Source organism: Panthera pardus, unplaced genomic scaffold (assembly GCF_024362965.1).
Source record: "Panthera pardus isolate Hobbes unplaced genomic scaffold, ASM2436296v1 HiC_scaffold_3, whole genome shotgun sequence".
Lineage (NCBI taxonomy): Eukaryota > Metazoa > Chordata > Mammalia > Carnivora > Felidae > Panthera > Panthera pardus.
This window is the reverse complement of record NW_026526876.1, coordinates 30,051,959-30,073,086: the sequence shown is the minus strand read 5'-3', so window position 1 is coordinate 30,073,086 and position 21,128 is coordinate 30,051,959. Positions and strand designations below refer to the sequence as shown.

At 38.6% G+C, this 21,128-nt stretch overlaps 1 protein-coding gene across 2 annotated transcripts in view; it reads right to left on the bottom strand.

Annotated features, from left to right (window-relative positions):
• NSF (N-ethylmaleimide sensitive factor, vesicle fusing ATPase) overlaps nucleotides 1-21,128 on the bottom strand; it is a 147,578-nt gene that overhangs the window by 85,934 nt on the left and 40,516 nt on the right. For both annotated transcript variants that reach the window (XM_053893461.1, XM_019437488.2), the window contains exons 6-8: nucleotides 19,698-19,805; nucleotides 19,141-19,216; nucleotides 16,224-16,379 (exon numbers count right to left, since the gene is read on the bottom strand). In XM_053893461.1, the coding sequence (XP_053749436.1) occupies nucleotides 16,224-16,379; nucleotides 19,141-19,216; nucleotides 19,698-19,805 (340 nt within the window). The remainder of the gene's footprint in view (nucleotides 1-16,223; nucleotides 16,380-19,140; nucleotides 19,217-19,697; nucleotides 19,806-21,128) is intronic.

Below are 21,128 nucleotides of genomic sequence, written 5' to 3'. Positions count from 1 at the left end.
ACCTGTACACAGATGTTTGCAGGAGCTTTATTCATAATTATTCTTAATTGCCCAAACGTGCAGGCAACTATGATGCCCTTCAGTAGGTGAATGGGTAAATGAGCTGTGGTGCATCCAGACAATGGGATATAATTCAGCGCTAAAAAGAAATGAGCTATCGAGCTGTGAAAAGACACGGAGGAACTTTAAATGCATACTGCTAATGAAAGAAACCAATCAGAAAAGGCTACACACTGTATGATTCCAACAATATGACATTCCGGAGACAAAACTATGGAGACAGTAAAAAGGTCAGTGACTGCCAAGGATGGGGGGAGAAGGCACAGAGGATTTTTGGAGCAGTGAAAATATTCTGTATGATACCATAATAATTGATAGATACATGTCATTATGTAGTTGTCCAAACCCACAGAATGCACAATACCAAGAGCAAACAGTAAATTGTGGACTTTGGGTGATTATGATGTGTCAATGTGGGTTCAGTCATAACAAAGATACCACTCTGGTAGGAGATATTGATGATGGGGGAGGCTATGCATGTATATGGACAGGGGTATATGGGAAATCTCTGCATCTTCCCCTCCTTTTTGCTGTGGGCCTAAAACTACTCTTAAAAAAAAAAAAAAAAAAAAAAGTCTTAGGGCGCCTGGGTGGCTTAGTTGGTTAAGCATCTGACTCTTGATTTCGGTTCAGGTCACGATCTCATGGTTGTGAGATCAAGCCCCAGGTCTGCTTAACGTCTGCTTCTTTTTCTCCCTCTCCCTCTGCTCCTTCCCCACACGTGCCAGTACACTCTCAGGTGTGTTCTCTCAAAAAAAAGTCTTAATTTAAAAAAAAAAAATGCATACAAAGGAAAAGGGGAAGAAACATGACTCGAAGGACCTAGAAAATAAAGGTAACTGGGAAGAGATTACTATTTGTAAGATAAGGAAAAAAATGTTTAATAAATGTAACAAAGTTTTGAACACTTCAAGAATTCATTTCAGTAAGAATTCTAATGGAAGATGGTAAAAGCTTCTGGAGATATAGCCATATATTACCTACAGTAAAAGTATTCTAAAAATCATCACTAAATGCTTGGACAAATGAATAAATTCACATGAGATATTATTTTTTGGAAATGGAATTAGTAAACCTCCACTCTGAGTATACTAACTTCCAAGAGTTGGAAAAATATAAATGTTATTTGAAGAAGAAATGAATAAATAATTAATGCATACAGAATCCAAGAAGTGCCAGACCGAGGCTAGAACTGTAGCTACGGAAGCAATGTGCTAAGGGCTTTAACGTGTTCTCTTCTATAATCATTAAAATAGCCCCGGGAGCTAGGTATTATTTTTACTCTTCTTTTGGCAGATGAGGCACTGAGGCTTGTAGCGGTAAAATGCCTTTCCCCCGGAGACACAGCTGGCCAATGAGAGAGCCAGAACTTGAACACCAACCTGCCTGATGCCAAGCGAGCCCTGCAGGGATGGCTCAGCTACCGAAGGCACTGGGTGTCAGCTTTGCTGGAGACTCAGATTTAGTGGACTTGAAGGAGAATCTGGAAATTCATTTTGGGGGTTTTATAAAGCTCCCCAAATTCTGATAGACCTCAAAGATTGAGAACCATCGTGTTACTAAATAGAAGCGACATCAGAAGAGAGACATCTTGGAATAACCCCCCAAACTGAAGAAACCTGGTGAGCTCTTTAGAGTGGGAAAAGACAACACTTAGCTGGAAGCTAGGCTCTTTGCTTTCATAGGCTGGGGACATGGAGACCCAGGTACCACTCTCGACGCCCATAGATATTTACTGAGTATCCACTATATACCCCAAAATATGCTAAGCAGAGTGCTTTAAGGAGATGAATAAGATGGTCTTTGTCATAAGTAGCTCAATATTAAAAACCAAAGACACGACTATATACAAAGAAAATAAAGGGCTATGAGAAGCCAAAGAGGAAAATAATTACTTCTACTGGAAGATAAATGTGTGAGGGATCTTCCAGAGAAGGTAATCAAGCTACAACTTGAGGGATGAGCTTCCCTGCTAGAGTCTATGTACGGACCCCGTATCTCACTAAAAGGAAGCATTCATCCATATGGTAGCAGTTCTGGAAAGATTTCTATATCTAGTCCATCTTCCCCTTCTTACTAATGAGGAAACTAAAACTAAAGAGTCATACAATCAGTCATTGACATTTCTAAGGCTAGGCTCCAAAACTCTTGACACCTTGTCCATCAGTTTCCCACTAAACCATTACAGTTCTTGTATTTCTCTCTCTCTCATCCAGAGAACCTACTTAGTGATTGATTTCATCTATAACATTTTTACTTTTTAAGAAGGAAGTCTAAATTTGGCCATGCATGAAAAAAAGGTTTACACTTGGGAATGCTCTTTGATATGGCGATTCCATTTCTAGGAATTTATCCTAAATAAATATGGATGTGCAAAAATATTTAGTTTTAAGCGTCCTTATCATAACATGGTAGATAATAGTGAAAAAGTAAATATAATATATATGTCTAAGTGTAGTAGACTGATTAATAAAACCATGGCATTATCATTCTATAAAATAAACTATAGAAGAATATTTAAGAAAGACTGTTTACGTTACTGAGTGGAGGAAAAGCAGTTACAAACCATAAAATACATTTTTGTCCCCCTCTATACATATATATATACATATGTGAGTGTGTGCATGTGTATGTGTGTATACATGTACAAAGCAAAAACTAGTAAAATGACATACTCCAGATATTAACAATAGTTTTCAGGTGCTTTTTTTTTTTTTTCTTTTATACTTAGTGATTATCTTCTTTTACTCATTTGTATTTTTTTAAAGTTTATTTATTTTGGGGCGCCTGGGTGGCGCAGTCGGTTAAGCGTCCGACTTCAGCCAGGTCACGATCTCGCGGTCCGTGAGTTCGAGCCCCGCGTCAGGCTCTGGGCTGATGGCTCGGAGCCTGGAGCCTGTTTCCGAGTCTGTGTCTCCCTCTCTCTCTGCCCCTCCCCCGTTCATGCTCTGTCTCTCTCTGTCCCAAAAATAAATAAAAAACGTTGAAAAAAAAAAAAAATTATAAAGTTTATTTATTTTAAGAGAGACAGAAAGAGCATGAGCAGGGGAGGGGCAAAGAGGGAGAGAGAAAATCCTAAGTGGGCTTCATGCTCAGCACAGAGCCAGACACGAGGCTCTATCTCACAACTGTGAGATCACGATCTGAGCTGAAATCAAGAGTTGGATGCTCAACCGACTGAGCTACCCAGGTGCCCCATTCACTTGTATTTTTGAAATAATAGACATGCATTTCTATAATTAAAAGAACTAATAAAAGTATTTTTATAAACAGATCTTAGATCTGGGAGATCTAAAAGACCCTATAAAAGCTGGTGAGATGACAAGATTAAAAAAAAAAAGAAGAAGAAGGCGGCCCTGTCTCTGAACCCTCCAGGCCCACCAGAGAGCCTGAAGTGATCTAAAGGCAAGAAGGGGCTTTCTGAATCAAATTCAGACTCCAAAAAATAGTGAAGCTTGTTCTAGAGAATGAGGCTTCACATCCAAGTTGTGAAATCTGGAATAAGAAACCCAATAATAAGTCAAATTATTTTAAGTGGCTGAATCAGGAAGCCTAAAGGTTACCAGACTGGGAACAAGGCAACCTGGATTCTAGCCCCCACTTCTGCGACTTTAGCTTAAATAAGCTGCTTACTCTTCTGGGGTCCCAGTGTTCTCATCTACAAAATAAGAATGACATGGACAGGGGTGCCTGGATGACTCAGTCGGTTAAGTGTCTGGCTCATCTCACGGTTTGTGAGTTCAAGCCTAACAGTGCAGAGTCTGCTTGGGATTCTCTCTCCCCCTCCATCCCTTCCCGGCTTGTGTGTGTGTTCTCTTTCTCTCTCTCTCTCTCCCTCCCTCCCTCAAAAATAAATAAACTTAAAAAAAAAAAAAAAGAAATTGGTGCTTGGGTGGCTCAGTTGGTTAAGCGTCCAATTTCCGCTCAAGTCATGATCTCACGGTTCATGAGTTCGAGCCCCACATCAGGCTCCCTGCTGTCCGTGCAGAGCCTGCTTCGGATCCTCTGTCTCCCTCTCTCTCTGTGCCCCTCCCCTGCTCTTGCACACTCTCTCTCTCTCTCTCTCAAAAATAAATATTTAAAAAATAAAAATAAAAATAAATTTTTTAAAGGAGCAAAAAGAAACCCCCAAGAGCATCTTTTATCGGGGGTGGGGGGGGGTGGGGGGGGAAGAATACATGGACAAAATCAGTGTTTCTCAAACTGGTATCTCCTTGGAATATTAATAGTTGTAACTTTACGTATGTATGGTTAAGTAGGTTTAAGTAAATCTGGAAAATGTTGACTAGATAATTTCTAAGGTCTCCTTCTCTAACCTGGCCTAATTCTGATTTAAAACCATAGTCATCTTAATGTACTTAAATCTACTATATTTACAGATATAGTAAATATCTACTTGTGGTTATGTCACAGAGAGGAGTATTAGATAACTCAAAATGGGTGACAATCCTTTTGAGAAAATGTCATACCTTGACAGCAGCAACTGAGTGCAGGAAGCAAAGGAGCTACAAGTTCATCCCATTCAACTTTTTAAAAATTAACCTTTAGATAAAAATAGAGAAAAGGATTCAATCTTTTGACTGTGGTAATAAACTATCATCTTTCTCTCCTTATGTTGACACAGTGTCCCACGTGGGGCCGTTACTACTTATAAGACAAATCTCAATTTTGAACAGCTGAGTTCTGTGATTTAGGATCAGGTATGGGCAGCCTTCTGCAGCTGGAGAAAGAACAGACACAGAATCTGTAACTCAAGTACTGTGCGTCTTCCCTATCTCCCTTTCTGAGCTCATCGCAGCCACAGCTGGTTGCCTAAGTGAGGAGTTACAGAAGAAACCAAAGTAATCAGGCAGCAGACAGAAAAGCAAGGAGAATCGATAAAGAGAAGTTCTGCAGGAAAAGTCCAATAACACAGGAAAAGTGTCAGGTCAAAAAGTAGTCGTGGAACACCATAGAAATGTCTCCGGAATGCAATAATAATCGGCAATTTGGATAAATTCTCCTACATATATCTGAGATTTGACTGAATATATCTAATGTGGGGCTTAGCGTTCTAATTACAGGTTTACCCTCTAGTAACCATTCATTATCAAAAGGCTCTTAAGTCTTGCTAAATTTCCTCCTTCATGACAGGACTCTAGGTAGATTTTTAAAAATCAAAGCACTTCCAAAAAAATTATGTCATTGTGGATAAATTCGAGTAAATACATGTATAAATGGTATAGAAGTTCAAGCTGCCTATGTGGGTATCTTTATATATCAGTTTTGAGTCACTCTAGAATAAGAATATACCTCAAACTATTACTCGCCCAGAGAAAAGATACTGTGTTAAAGCCCGAGATGTTAGTGAAGAACTCAAAGCTACAAGTACAGGAAATCTTTGAGCACTGGATACATCATCTACAATGACTTTCAATGTCAAATTTTACACTATTAGTAAAATGGTATATGGAAGGGATTTACCGCTGTCTACTCTAACTTCTTTGAAAAACCTGAAAAAACAACATGTTATTTAAAAAGCAAAAGGCAAAACCCAAGTTTCCTGCGTTTTTTTTTTTTTTAATTGTGAACACACTATCAAAGGATACTGCCCCAAGTAACAAATCATATGGAACCCTACAAAAAGTCTCTTTAGAATCATACTCTTCTAAATAATGCTGTATATAGTTCTGGGCAGCTTTTTGCTAACATTATTGCTAATTCCTTCTTCCACCTGCCTTTCTCCAACATCCTATCAAGGTAGACGTCGTTTTTCCAAATCAGTACTCACATATAAGAAACTGACAAGATTTATAGAAGTGGTTGAGCATTTATCACCTCCTCTCTGATGGAATGTGATAAAAAGTAAAGATAAATCAGCCAAAGTATAAGTTCACAAATAAAAGATACCTCTAAGTGTCCTCTTGACTACCTTATCCACAAACACTTCAAAATGTGTAATTATCAAACACTATAAGAGGATAATCTAATGCTTGAACTATTTTCAATAGCAACAAAAGTTTAAGACAAGGAAATACATCTATAAACATTTTTGATTACAGGCAATGTATTAAAGATTTTTACCTCTACAGAGCTATAAGAGTACCTCTGGCAATATAATCATACCAACCAACTACCTCTCTGGAGTTTTTGATAGTGAGGATGAACAGGAGTTGGATAAAAAGACGGTGGAAAACACCCCGGGATACACAGGTAAGAGACAGTAGCGTGGCCCATCAGAGGAACTGAAATAGAACAGGTTGGCTGGAACCCAGAGCATGGGGAGGGGCACAGGCTGAGGGAAGAGGGGAAGTTCAGCAGGGGCAAGACCACATAGGGCTTGTAAACCACGCAGGGAGTTAAGCAGTGCTACTGGAAGAGTTTTAACCGGTGGAGTGACAGGATCAGACTTGCCTTTTTATAAAAATCGCTCCAGTTACAGTGTGGAGAATGGAGTGGAGATGGGCAAGGCTGAAGGCCCAAGGAGCAATGCAGGCAAGGGGTGACGGTGTCCGGAGGAAGGCAGTGGTGGGGGCACGGATGGGGGGTGGGGGTGGAGGGAGGAAGATGGAGAGACTGGACAGACCTGACACAGTGAGGAGACCAGCACAGAGGGTCTATTCTGTGACTGGGAACCAGAGGGGAGGGAGAGAGGAGTGTTAAAGAAGTGCCCAGATTTTTGGCTAGAGCTCTGCCTAACACAGAAAACAGCGGTAGGAGCATGTTTAGGGAGGATGGGAGGGCAGAATGAATTAATTGAATTTTGAACTTACCTGCGTGATCATGAGATAGACAACAGGTTATGCTGATAAAAACCCAGAGCTTTAAACAGAGACTGAGATAAAATTAACTTGAGAGTTAATGGCGTAAAGATACTAACTGCAGCTATGGAAATGGATGTGATCATTTTCAGGGACAACAATCACAGAGGAAAAGAGGAGGTCTAAGACAGACTCCTGAAGTACTCCAGCATTTTAAAGGACACAAAAAACCCCAAAAGGGATAGCCAGAGGTATAAGGAAAATCACAAACCCTTGGAGTGAGAGAAACCAAGTAAAAATGATATTTCAAGAAAGAGTGGTCAACAGAGTGCTTCTCAAACACGGGTAAAGTGACTGAAGCTAGCCATCACAAAATAAAAACACCAGTAAGTCTTCCTGTCTTCAATTCAGGTCCCAGATTCTTCTCATGGTAATGAAAATACGTGCAACAATATTCTCCACTCCTCCCAAACTAGGTCGTCCTGGTCTTCTCACTTCTAACATTTTCCCAGTGAGACCTGACTCTCACCTCCAATTCTGTCACCCGTGATAAGTAATCACATTCTATCAATTTCGTCCTTGTAACCTTTTCTGTATCTCTTCTTCCCTTTCCATCCCCATCGCCACCACCCCAATCCAGGTTCTAAGTACCACACAACTGGATAATTAATCTACGTCTGCCAAATTAGGCAGTCTTTCACCTCTTCTCTAGTGCAATCCTTTTCACACAGAATAACAGCATTAACTATCCTAAGACATTAACTTTGTTTTATTCCACTGCTAAAAGCCCTCCAATAACTCCCCATTATAATCATTTGTTCAAAACTTTCATTCAGTTCGGGGCACCTGGCTGGCTCAGTTGGTAGAGCATGCAACTCTTAGGCTATAAATCCAAGCCCCACGTTGGGTGTAGAGATTACTTAAAAATAAAATCTTTAAAAAAAATATGTCATTCATTTAACAAATATTTACATAGGGCAATACTTCTCAAACTATATATGCTAAGGTCCAGTTTTCTTTTACAAGTTTCTCATCAATATTTTTACAAAATACAATAAAAAACATGATGATGTTAAATTGCTAAAAAAAAAAAAAAAGTTTCTAAATTCTTACTCTGAGTTTCAATATTTATTTCATTGTGGACTGGTAACAATGGTTCATGGTCCAGCAGTGGTCCAAAGACCATACTGCAAACAGCCCTGATGCTGACAACACATGGATAAAAAGACATTACGATTGTGCCTTCAAAGTCTTAGAGCCCTGGTTCTCAATGCAGGGCGATTTTGCCATTCAGGGGAAACAGTTCTGATCACTACACAGGAGGCAGGAAGGAAGGAGGGAACTACTGGCATTGAGTGGATAGAGGTCAGAGATGCTGCTAAACAGCCTACAACAAACAGATTTGGGCCCTTCTCCCAACAAAGAATTCCCCAGCCTAAAATGTCAAAAATGCCGAGGGGGAGAAATTCCCCCTAATGTGTGTAATGCAAATGAATAATTACAGTATATTAAGAATAGAGCTACATTCTAAGTACATACAAGGTACAGAGGAAGCATAGGAGAAGCACCGGAGTCTGTCTGGAAGGTCAAACATTCAGTAAAACAAAGGAGTCCTCATCTCCTGATTCACAGCTTTCTACAACACAACTCCAACCTAACTTTTAAATCTAATTTCTTGCTTCTTCCAAAACCAGCTCTGCTAGACTGGTCTAAACTGTGGATTCTATACCTTGCTGAGTCTGTCACTCTTCCCAGGGCATGGATAACCATCCTTTCCCCTCCTATCCCAAATCCCTCAGCATTCAAGGCCTAATTAAGTTCTGCCTCCTCCATGAAGTCTTCTGTGATTCTTTCTCTTAAAATTGCTATAGGACTTTTCAATTAGACCACTCATTTGGCACTTTATCATATACACTTTTGATATCATTTGTTAGGTTATGGTGCTTAACTTCTACATGATTAGTTAACATTTATGTTCCATCTCTATGTTGACAATATACTTAAGACAAAGCTTCTGACATACCCATTCCAATCACTTCCTTCCCTGTATTAATGCTACAACAGATGCCAAAAAACACATGAAGAAAGTGGACTAGACTTATTAAGTATTAGACATTACAGTCCTACAACCAATGCTTCAGGTCTTTGAGCTCATGACAATTTGAATACATCCAGTTACTAGGGTGGTAGTTTATTTATAAACCTTAGTGTCACAGAGCGTCCATTCAATCCCACACATTGCACACTTACACTTCTTACTTTAGGCCAAGAGAAGTCCACTGATTTTTGCCACACTTAAGTTCCAGAAACTGCCAGAAATAAGAAAACTAAGAAATCTCAATTGGGGCAGTTTCTCTGCTCAAATTTTAAAACAGAAACAGATAAAGAGATCTTTATATTTTCGGGCAACACCCTCACTGCCATGACAAAAATCTGAAATTTTGGAAAATGCTTCTAATCTCAAAAAGAAGCGGAAGAAGAAAAGGGGTCGAGGGGAGGAGAAGGAAGAGAATCAGGAAGAGGGGGAGGAAGAAGAAAAGGATGACAAAGAGGAAGATGAAGGAGGTGGTTTAATTCTTTAGCAGAGAGATGTTGGAGAAGTTTAAACAGTTTAAAAAAGTGTCTGATATCTAAATACAAAAGTCAGATTTCTGTAGCTTATTTTCTGAATGCCTATTTATAACTGTATACAGGCAATGGTGGGGGGGGGGGGGTGAGGCCAGACATACAGATCTTCAGTGTTTTAACAACCCTTCTCTTCCTCTTCACCCTCCTAACCTATCATTTCTAAGTTCTGAGAACCTTTACAGATGGAAAACTTTGTCAATTTCTTGGAGAATTAATTAAGGAAGAAAGGCATAAGTTGTACTTAGTTACTCATCATAAAATATTCTTTGATGTAAAATTGAAAGCTTCCTTGACTACTTGATTCTTGGCTTCATCTCTCCAGCATCTGGAGAGGCAGTTGAGAATACAGACCCTGGAACCAGATGTCCTCCTTCCAACCCGAGCTCTGCCACTTACGAGTTGTACAAACTGTATGTCATTTCCTTCTCCTCCTTTAAGAACTCCTGAATCAGGAGAACCAAGTTCTAGTCCTAGTTGTGCCTCTGCCTATGCCTCTGCCTTGCTTAGTGACCTTGGGCCATAGTTTCCACATCTGTAAAGAGAAGAAGCCAGGGGATTGCACTAGATCACCAAGGGTGATTTTGCCCCCCGGGGACCATTTTGGCAATGTCTGGACATATTTTTGGTTGTCACCTCTAGGGGTGGGTGCAAAGTGTCCCTGGCATCTAGTAGGTAGAGGCTGCTAAACATCCTACAATTCACAGGACAGCCAGCGCTCCATGCCAAATAATTATCCAGTCTAAAAATGTCTATGACGCCACAGTTGAAAATCCCTTGGCTCTAGATCTCTCCAAGACCGCCTCAGAGGTCCCCAAGAAGTGGGGCTGAGAAGGCCTATTTTAGCAGTTTTCTATGATGGGCCTTCATGAGAGAAAAACAACGTACATGTTAAGGGTATGGACTCTGAGGCCAGACTGTCTGGGTTCAAATCTGACTCCGCCACTCACTAGCTGTGTATCTTGGACTAGTTACTTAACCTTTCTGACACAGTTTCCTTCTCCATAATATGGCGTCAATACGGAATCTACCTGATAAGGCTGTTGTGAGAATGGAATAAGCTAATGTACGTAAAGCATCTAGAACAGCACCTGGCACCATGTAAGTGTTAGCTACCATGTCATCATCACCACCAATGTAAATATGGGCATAAGACGGGATAAAACAGCCAGCGCTTCACTTCAGGAGTCACGTGAGCTGGATTCCTCAGCGGGAAGGGTGTGAAGACCGAGCAACTTTAAGCACAGGTCCTTCCACATCAGAAATTCTGCTCTCCCTCAAGTCATCGTGTCCCATGTCTCCCCTCTCCTGCTTCCATGGCTACGTAAAGGCTTAGATGCAAATGTTCTCATGGTTTGCAGGGAACGTGGTACTTATACCCATTACCATCATGCAAAAAAGTAATGGGAGGAAGCAGTTTGTTAGCCATCAGCAACTGGGTCTTCACTTTCTGCCTCCCCTCATCAGGGGCTGCCATCAAAGCCCTGGGGGTCCTGTTACCCCTGCGCTGTTCTCCTCCACAGGAACTTCATGAAGGGCGTGGGACACACCTGTTCCCCTGCTGACAGTGAAGCCACCACAACAGAGAAACAGCCTATGATATTACCTTTTTTGTTTGTTTTCTTAACTACACAAGTGGAAATATAATCTCACACTAAAACATTCAGACGCGGAAGTACAGCAAGTAAAAGAAGAAAAATCTCCCTGTATTTCCCATCCTCACTCCCCTTTCACAGAAGTAAACGTTTTTTCAATATAATGTGTGCTTGTAAAGAGTTTTGTAATGCATTTACTTTCAGTTTTATATATATATACATACAAATATATATATAGATATATATATAGAGATATGTAGATATATATCTATATATCTATATATATATAGATATATAGATAGATTTTTTTTTTTTAATTTTTTTATTAAAACATGTCTGGGGGCACCTGGGTGGCTCAGGCAGTTGAGCGTCCGACTTTGGCTCGGGTCATGATCTCATGGCTTGTGGGTTCAAGCCCCGCATTGGGCTCTGTGCTGACAGCTCGGAGCCAGGAGCCTGGAGCCTGCTTTGGATTCTGTATGTCTCTCTCCCTCTCTCTCTCTCTCTCTCTCTGCCTTCCCCCACTCACGCTCTGTCTCTCTCTCTCTCAAAAATAAACACTAAAAAAAAAACATGTCTGTACATTTGGATCTGTATCATTTTAAGATCTGCTTTGCTGTATTCCATAATGAGGGTAAGAGGATGTAGCATAGTTTATTTGATTATTTCCTTACTGGTGGACAGTGACCCAATTCTTGATCTGTAACTCACCTGCAGTTGCCAGCAAATCTAATCCATTAGACTCTACAGACAGCTCTGCCTCCTCAAAAGATTTATTTCTAAAAGTCTATTGATAAAAAATGTCAACTGAATTTATATATGATTTGACTCTGAGATATTAGCATAGCTACATTATTCCTGTTCAAAGGTAAGTAAATTTTACTTAAAAAACCAAAACCAATGGAAGAATTAATTCAAGGTTAAAAATGTCAACTTATAAAAAGTTACCTATAGTATTTTTTTTAGAGTGTGTGCTTTAGCTCTAAATACTGCTTCAGAGATTTTGGAAATCACATGGTCATAAGCCATTTCTTCTTCTAAGTAAAAAAAAAAAAAGAACTTTATACATTTTCCCAACATGAAAGTTAGAATTAGTAAATTAGTAAACTGTTACTTCTTCATATCCAAGTATCATCCACAAGTACTTTGTGGAAAAGCAGAAGGGGAAAGTTTTGCATCTCTAACTAGTGAGCAATTGCTTTCTTTTCCTTTCCTAATAAATTACAGGCAGACTTGAACAGATGTCAGGTTGGCATTCAAAACCTAAAATATAGCTGAAAAGCAAGTTATGACTAATACAAGGAAAAAAGATGAATGTCAGAAAGCTTCATTTTTTTTTCTTTTTTTCAAATTTCAGATAAGCTCTTTAGCCTTAGGGTTCCTTTTACAGAGCCCTGGAGTTCGGCTAGATGTCTTAACCCCCATTTAAATTGCAATCTCTCCTCATGAGTGGGGGTGTGAAAATGCATTTTAAGAGTGTCAGTGTTTATGTTAATCTGAGCAAGAACTCCCTCTCTCTCAAATATGGCGCACAAAACCTCAGTGCTCTTTCTTCCACAGTATTTTTTTTTTTTTTTTTGCACTGTTCTTAGCATGTGAAAGATGTCTGCCTGTGATTGAGGGTCCTTATCTTCTCGGCGGCTCTACTCCATAGAGTAACTGCAGTTTCACGTATGATATCAGAAAGGAGTTGCTTTTCTTTAGGATTTCAAAAGAAACCTTAAAACTACAGATTGAAAATGGGCTTAGAGAGGGAGACTTGAAGAAAGGCGACCAAAAAGAACAGTGTCAGTTTCAAAGAAGGGGCGGGGGGGGGGGGGGGGCACAAGACCCTAACAGAGGCTCTCCTCCCCACCAGGTGGCCTGGATATCTGCAAGATACAGAGTCACCACTAGACAGCGTGAAGCTGGAGGCCCTTCGGTCTCCAAGCCCTTTTCCTTCTAGCCCTACCACGGGTAACTTCTGCTAAAGGCCCTTTCCTTGGATACATGTAAACCTAGCCCTAAAACTACATTAAGAGATGCTAATTCTTTAACAACTATTCCACTGTTCTTTGAAGAAGGTTTTTTGGTTTTGTTTTTTGTTTTGTTTTGCTCTGGCACTTACAATTTAGGGGTAACTGCCAGGGATGCAGAAAAATCAAGTTTCTCTACAGAATCTCTATCTTTGCCAACAAAAGAGCTACAATGAGAACTGAGGTAATCAATCGATTATCCAGAACACTCTCCCCGAAACTGCATGGAAGGGAATAAGTGTAGTAAATGTCTGAGCGGAAGGATATATTCGGCTGACGCTTGAGTGTGCTCAAGGACAGCAATAAGCTGCTGAGTTTATTTGCTGAGACTTGCAGATACCAGTGTGTGATGCCCACATTTCTACCCTGGGTGCTCCTAGGACATTTATTGCAGGTGCGTGACCTCATCTGACCTTTAATGTTCCTGCAGAACTACGTGCCTCTGGTTAGCCCTTTAGTCTTCCTATACCTCCTCAAAGCGACATTCCATATATATCTAAACTATATTTTCAATCCTGAAGGTAACATGAAGCTTTACAAGCAAAAGAACTGTATTACCTAAAAGCATAACTATTCATAAACACAATGAGAGAAGAGAATTCTAAATTTATCATTCTGTGAGCTCACAACTTTGATATATAGGCAAAAAGATCCATTTAGCGAAGATTCCTGCTTACAAAGTAGACCCAATTCTAGACTCCATGGTACACAAAATGATTTGGTCTCAAGCCAAAAGTAAAAGAGTTCTCTGCTTAAAACAAAACAGAACGGTCCCATAACCTACATAAATTATTCTTTACTAATCACTATTTTTTTCCATTTTAATCGATTTAAACAATCACACCCAGTGTCCAGTTGGATCCCAAAACCACAGAGATTTATCTATTTAGTTAATTAAGAGTGAGGAAGAAATCAGCCAATTTTGTTCCCCCACCTGACAGGGTAAAAGAACACAGGGTATATATATAAAAAGGACCCGTGTAGTGTTACTTTTTATTCTATACAAAATGTAGCAATCTGTACTTTTATATGCCTTTACCAAAACCTAATGAGAATTTTATAACCATACTGTTCTTGCACCGCAATGAGGTACTCTACTATGGAATTCCCCCCCAAATTCAAAGGGAAAAAGAAGACTCTAACGGAAACAGGGAATGACACATGCACAGCAAGAGAATTATTTCCCAGCCTTTTTACCATAAAAATGTAGCTTTATGACATTGAGAATCTTCATTCAGAATAAAAAAAAATAGTAATAATGTCTTTCAACTTAGTTCAAAAGTAAAGGTAGTTTTTTTTAATACTTTTTGTCCTTTAAATCAAATTGTTAACACATGATTCTTGATGGCCAAAAGCCATAAAGAGAAAAAAAAATTTTTTTAAACAGAACCCATTTTTTGTCCAATTAACGTAAAAATATTAGAAAAATAAATCCACGAAGAAAGGTTTTGGATAGTAGCACTCACAAAAGCAAAGTATTATACAAAAAGCAAAGTATTATAATTTAATTAATTTCAATATGGACTACAGAAACACAGATTCATAAAGTCACTCAAAAATCCCAAATCTGTTTTGATTGAATTCCAACCTCTTCAACAGCTGGCAAAGTCACAAATCGACCGATAGGAGTTTTGCTCCTTCACACATTATCCACCTAACTGCAGACAGAGGCCCTAATGAGCAGGGTTTGGGTAACGCACAAACAGGAAACTCGTATCTGAATAACGGAATCCTTAATAGCTTCCAAACTGTGAGAAAATATTATAATATAATGAAAAGATATAGTTTATAACAGAAGCAGTTGGTTTTCTACTTGTTAGCCAGATAATATAAATGTTCAAAGAAACAGAATCATTAGACTCTCTCAGTCTGGAAAATTAGTAAAAACATTCCACAAGAATAATTTAGAACATTTAAGATCATCCTTTTATCTCTCCTCACACCCAAAATAACCTAAACAGTATTTCCATGTCTTGACAATAAGTCCATAAACTTTCAAAATACACATGACCAAGATAGTGAATTACCACATTTTTTACTATGTTCCAAATTAAAATTCTGTTTTTTTTATGGACTTGGCCTTTGTATCTTTCAGATAAAAAAGTAAGTTATTGCCATCTCAAGGTGTATAAAACTCAGGTGATGAGGGTCTCTGTCATTTTCTCTTAATCCAATTCCAAACTCGACCTTTACCCAGTGAACAGGTGTGTGCTGTGCCTGTAATTTATCACAGTGAGCGGCCAGGCAGGAAGGCTACCAACAATAGGAGGCTAATAGAACCAAGCACTTAGTGCCTACACAGCAGTTCTCTTCCCCACCACACTTTTATCTGCCAGTAGCAATGTAAAGATAAAGAATGATGGAGGGTGAGGGGAGTGATATATTCGTATTCCTTCAGGGTTTTTCTTTAGATACTGTTTTTATACTAACAGTCTGCCAGAAGCTGTTATACATTCCTTTCTCAGATATTCCGTGGCTCACATTCCAATTCAACCTATATGATATGGATATGGAAACAGTCATGACAGCATTTCCACTAGGGAAAATAAAGCCACTTCACACACGGATAAATTAAATAAAACTTCAAGAAGAAAATGATAAATGAACAGCACATTTCTGTGTATGCAATATGGAAACTTCCATGTATACCCTACATTTGTCTCTTTGGATCAAACTTATCTAATTTCAAAACATGCCAGGAATCCATTTACTAGGTATGAAGATGTACTAATTGGGTAATGCAACAGCAGCTAACTAACGTAAGAACAATGCCCACAGTCTAATAGATAACGATGATTCCGCAGGGTACATCTGACCCACAGTGGGTCTTTAGAGTCAGGTGAAATTTCCAAATATGCCCTATAGGAAAACATTCATAAATAGATAAATAAAATGAAATTTCTAAATCTGTCCTATCCACAGACGTACTTAAATTAATAAATAAATCAATAAGATAAAGTAACCGCAAATATCTCTATTTTCCCTATAAAACAAAAATGTAATTTTACAAGTTCTAATACCTCAAAAATTTTGGGGGAAACTCTTTTTTAAAAGAAAAAGTTAAGACAAAAATACACTGGCAGGTTTGAAAAATAATTTCAAAACATTATTAAAAAAAAGACTTCATCACATTTTTTTTTTTTTTTTAACAACATAAGATTTGATCAAATTTTCCTTTTTAAACTCACCCATCTGTTCCACAATCTCTGGAGGAAATACTCGGGAAGCAAATGCTCGTCGAAAAATATCTGAAAATTCTTTGTCCAGACCTCCTATTCCCATTTTTTCAAAGTTCCAATCAGGATTGATGATAGACTGGCGATTTTCCTTAGTTTTAGCTTTGCCTATGTCAAACGAAGATAATCAAATGTGAAACAAGAATTTCATTACCAGGTGGAATAAGATAAGACTCACTGGGCATCTTTAATGAATAAAGAGAAGTTATCCTCTACAAAGATGAACATGCTCTTAGCTGACTTTCTAATAAGAAGGATGAGTTTTGCTATGTTAACTACTGTGCCTGGACCCATTTAGGGCCAGCAAAACACTTGTGAAATGTCTAAGCTCACACAGTCGTCCATTTGTGATCAATCCATGGAGCCTGGTCCTCTTAGCCTCTAATCTTAACCAAGTTAACTAACTTGGCTGATTAGAAGAAACACCCTGTGTCTATCTGATGAAGGAAATACTAGTTGCTAGAAATGCAACTGAAATCTAGCAATCCTCAAGGCTCCTGAAGCAAGTGTATTTAAAAATGCATGGATTTATCTAGATGAAGTTAATAAACACTGTATATTTGTTGAGAAGATGCACTGAATAAGTCTGATGTCTTATTTTTGTTTTTCCCCATTTGCACACAAAAGTCTAAGATCATCCTAAAGTCTTAATGATTTCAAAATTCATGTTTTCACTTTCACAAAGACAAAAATTATCTAACTTAAATGTCATAGTGCCACCTAAAGTAACTCAAGAGAACCACATGAGCTATCTCAAAAACAATAAAAGTGCCTTAGTACATTCTACTAAAAAGAAAGTGAATCAATTTTTTAAATTAGAAAACAAATGGTCACATTAGAAAAAGTTTACCCTAGATGGTGATTTTATGGTTAGAGTTTTGTGGACTCAACATTTCTTCTTTGAAGCGATCTGAAAATATATTTCTTATACTGTACTGCCCTCTTGCGGCCAAATTTACTGCATGCTATATCAGTCCACAATTTTATTTATCAATGGAAAAAACCTATCAATCACACCTTTGCATGAATTACTTAGAAATACCCACATTGTCTGAAAGCCATGCAATGCCCATAAGACAAGACACCTTGGAGCACCTGAGTGGCTCAGTCGGTTAAGCATCTGACTCTCAATTTCCGCTCAGGTCATGATCTCATGGTTCCTGAGATCGAGACTCTTGTCCGGCTCTGCACTGACAGCACATAGACTGTTTTGGGTTCTCGTTCTCTCTCGTTCTCTCTCTCTCTCTCTCTCTCTCTCTTCCCCTGCCCTGCTTGCATGCACGCACTCTCCCTCTCTCTTCTCTCAAACATTAAAAAAAAAGGTAAGGCATCTTAACAAAAGGTGTATGAAAGGTATATAAAATACAAAGAAAACACTTCAGAAATGTATTGGATCAATAATTGGAGATTCTGAGAAATCCTAATCCATAAGACAACATGCATAGTCATTAAAAATTATGTTGTTGAGGCATATTTATTAAGAGGCTTGAAATATGTCAAGCAAAAGAACAAGTTATAAAACATGAAAATAGAATCAAATTGTAAAATTTTAGAGTGTGTGAGCTATTTTTGAGTGAATGTCTATCCAAATTTTATGAAACATTTATTTTATTGTAAAATTCAGAAAAAACAGTAAGAAGGGAATAACTTAAGGATTGAGGAAAAAGGTCACATATTTGAAGTTAAGTAACCTTGGAAATCGTGGTGTATAGCCAACGAAAATCCTCTTCTTTCTACTGGCATAGACACTGGCATAGTGAAAACCAACCCCAAGTCAGAACTACTACACAGTTAATGGCGTCATTATTCTGGGGAGTTACTTTTCTTAGAGACCAATCTGCATTATTTTAATATAATAAAAGCAAGACTAACATACAAGAGCAGGGCTGAGCTATGAGTCTGTTGGAGAGACTTTCTTCACCTGCACATTCACCATTTAACTCAATCACAAACCGAAGTGACGCTAGGATCACATTTAACACACCACCGTGCACGAGGCAGTCGACAAACAACTGGCCAGTTCTCAAGGTTATGAAAGACGGTGGAAGTCTGAGGAACTATCAGAGAGAAGGACTTTAGAAATTAAATGACTAAATGCAATGCGAGATCCTCAATCAGATTCTAGAACAGAAAGGACATAATGAAAAAACTAGTGAAATCCAAATAAAGTCTGTATTTTATTTTTTTAATGTTTATTTATTTTTTGAAAGAGAGAGAGCGTGAGCAAGGTAGGAGGTAGGAGAGAGAGGGAGACACAGAATTCGAATCAGGCTCCAGGCTCTGAGCTGTCAGCACAGAGCCCAACGCTGGGCTTGAACCCACAAACCGTGAGATCATGACCTGAACCGAAGTCAGACCCTCAACTGACTGAACTACCCAGACACCCCTAAAGTCTATATTTTAGTTAGTGGCCATGCAACCATGTTAACTTGGTTTTGGTAACTGTACTCTAGTTATTTGAGATGGAACATCAAGGAAGCTGGTGAAAGGTATATCGGACCTCTCTGCACTATTCTTGCAAATCTTCTGTAAGCCTGAACTTACCTCAATATTGAAAGTTTAAAAATCAATTTTATCTGTATTTTTCCTGATTTTTAGTGTGGTTACTAGGTTACTAGGAAATTAAAAATTATACATATGGCTCACATTACACTTCTATTGGACAATGATATCTAGTGAAGGTTTTAAACTTTTTTTTCTGTATCAGCACATCTGACAGTGATGAAATCCTCCATGATTTTGTGATAAACCTTCTCAATGGAGATGCCCTTATTCTTCTCCCAGACTTGAAAAGCGTGGTAGTTGAGGCACATATAATAACAGAGACAGTCTCACTTCATTCAGAGTTTTCTAAAATTGCAAATCTTACCAATAAGATTGAGTGATGAATTGTCTGCTTTTTCAAATGCAACTTGACTGTTTCCAACAACCAGTCCTACTTCAATCTGTATAGAAAGACAATTATTAGTAGTTAGTCTAATAATAGACTTCTGGACTTCTTAACACAAGGCCAAAAATGAAGGGGAAATAAGGTCTCTCTGAGCAAAGCAACTCTTCCAAACTATCATCTAAGTTAAATTAATTTTTCTCCTAACTACCTTGTACTATTTCTATTTAATTTCAATGCATGTATCTTTTGATAATGCCTGTCTTTTTGTTATTATTTATGAACAATAATCATCATCTGCATTCAACCAGGAGTACAAGTACCCATACAAATTTCAAATTACTATTAAGTCTACAAGTAAGTGTATTTTCCGCTATACTTTAATAACAGCGCTAGCTTATAAAAGCAATGTTTTCTCCCTACTACCTTAAAAGAAAGAGTACATAACATAAAAGAAATCACTGAGCAAGAGAACGGCTAGGAATGTTATATTAATCTGCACAATTCACAACGCAATGATTATTAAAAATAAAACATACCTTCTGTCTTTTTCCTGTCGCAGGCTCTCCCTTCAGGATGCTAGGATCCATGGCTTCGATATCCTTTACCAGCAAACCGAAAAGCTTTTCATTGAAGCTAAATACAAGCTATGTAGAAAAGAGATAAGGGGAGAAAAACCACTTCATGATACAATGGCTTGATTCTCACATCATCACCAGTGTTTTCTAAATGCAGGGAAGCAGCTTTCTCCTGTACATCCCTCTCAAATCTGTTCCACAGGCAAACTGCTCACACAAGCAATGAGAAGAAAAGGGAACTAACATTTACTGAGCATCTTCATGTGCCAAACCGCATAGGATGTCCCATACTTGATATTCACAAACTGTCTTGGAAACAGATAGTCTTCCTCAGTTTTACTAGGAAGAGAGCTGAGATCCGGAGAGGGCTTAAGCAATGGAAGCCAGAGTCATAGTAAACAATAGTGCCAGGATTCAAGCCTGGGTCCATGACTCTAAAATTCATGCCTTTCCACCACCAATGCAAAATTCCTGCCATACAAGTTCACAGACAGATGGTGAATGCTCATTCATTCACCAAGTATTTATTGAGCGCCTTCCATAACCTAGGCCCTCTTCTACATGCTGGGGTATAACAGTTAAGCACAGCAGGCAAAGCTGACTGCTAATCCTGCCACTAGTGACTACTGCAAGTGGGAATAAAAAGTAAGAACAAGGATATGGGGTAAGATATTTATTTCTTCTCTGTATTATTTGTTCCCTATATTATTTCTTCTCTGCATAATCATATATCTGCATGATACTGGGTTTTACATAATTACAAATACCAAAGCATTTGCTATTAAACTAGTAACACTAAAGGAAAAGGTAAAAACAATGACATTTAGGTAGGCAATGAGAGCACAATTATTCATCAAAAAGTGTAGGGATCCAGAAGAAATACAGCACAGCTCAAAAAGCAATGGACATGTGGTCACCAAATTATCAGCTGACTGTCATCTTGGGGAGCCTTCCCGGACCATCTAATCTCAATTAGCACCATACTGGTCCTCCAGCGCATCATCTCATTTTACTTAAATCCAAGTACTTAACATTAACAGCAATGGCATTTCTCATTTTCTGTCTTCCCCAACTAGAAAGTAAGCTCTGTAAGAGTAGGAATTGTGTATATTTTGTTCACTGCTGACCTGCAGAACCTAACTAGTAGCTGAAACACACTAGGTTATCCATTAAACACTTGTTTAATTAATTAGCAGCTCAATTAACCAATGGGTTCTTGTCTCAGCTACAGCCCTGGCAGTGTAGCCATGGGCACATCATTTACCCTCTCTGAATGTAAAAATCACTCATTCCAATTCTAGTACTCTTAAAAATAATAAATGCACTATAACCTTTTCCTGTCTAGCAGTGACTCAGTTTCCACTTGTGCAAGTTTGATATCATAATGTATGG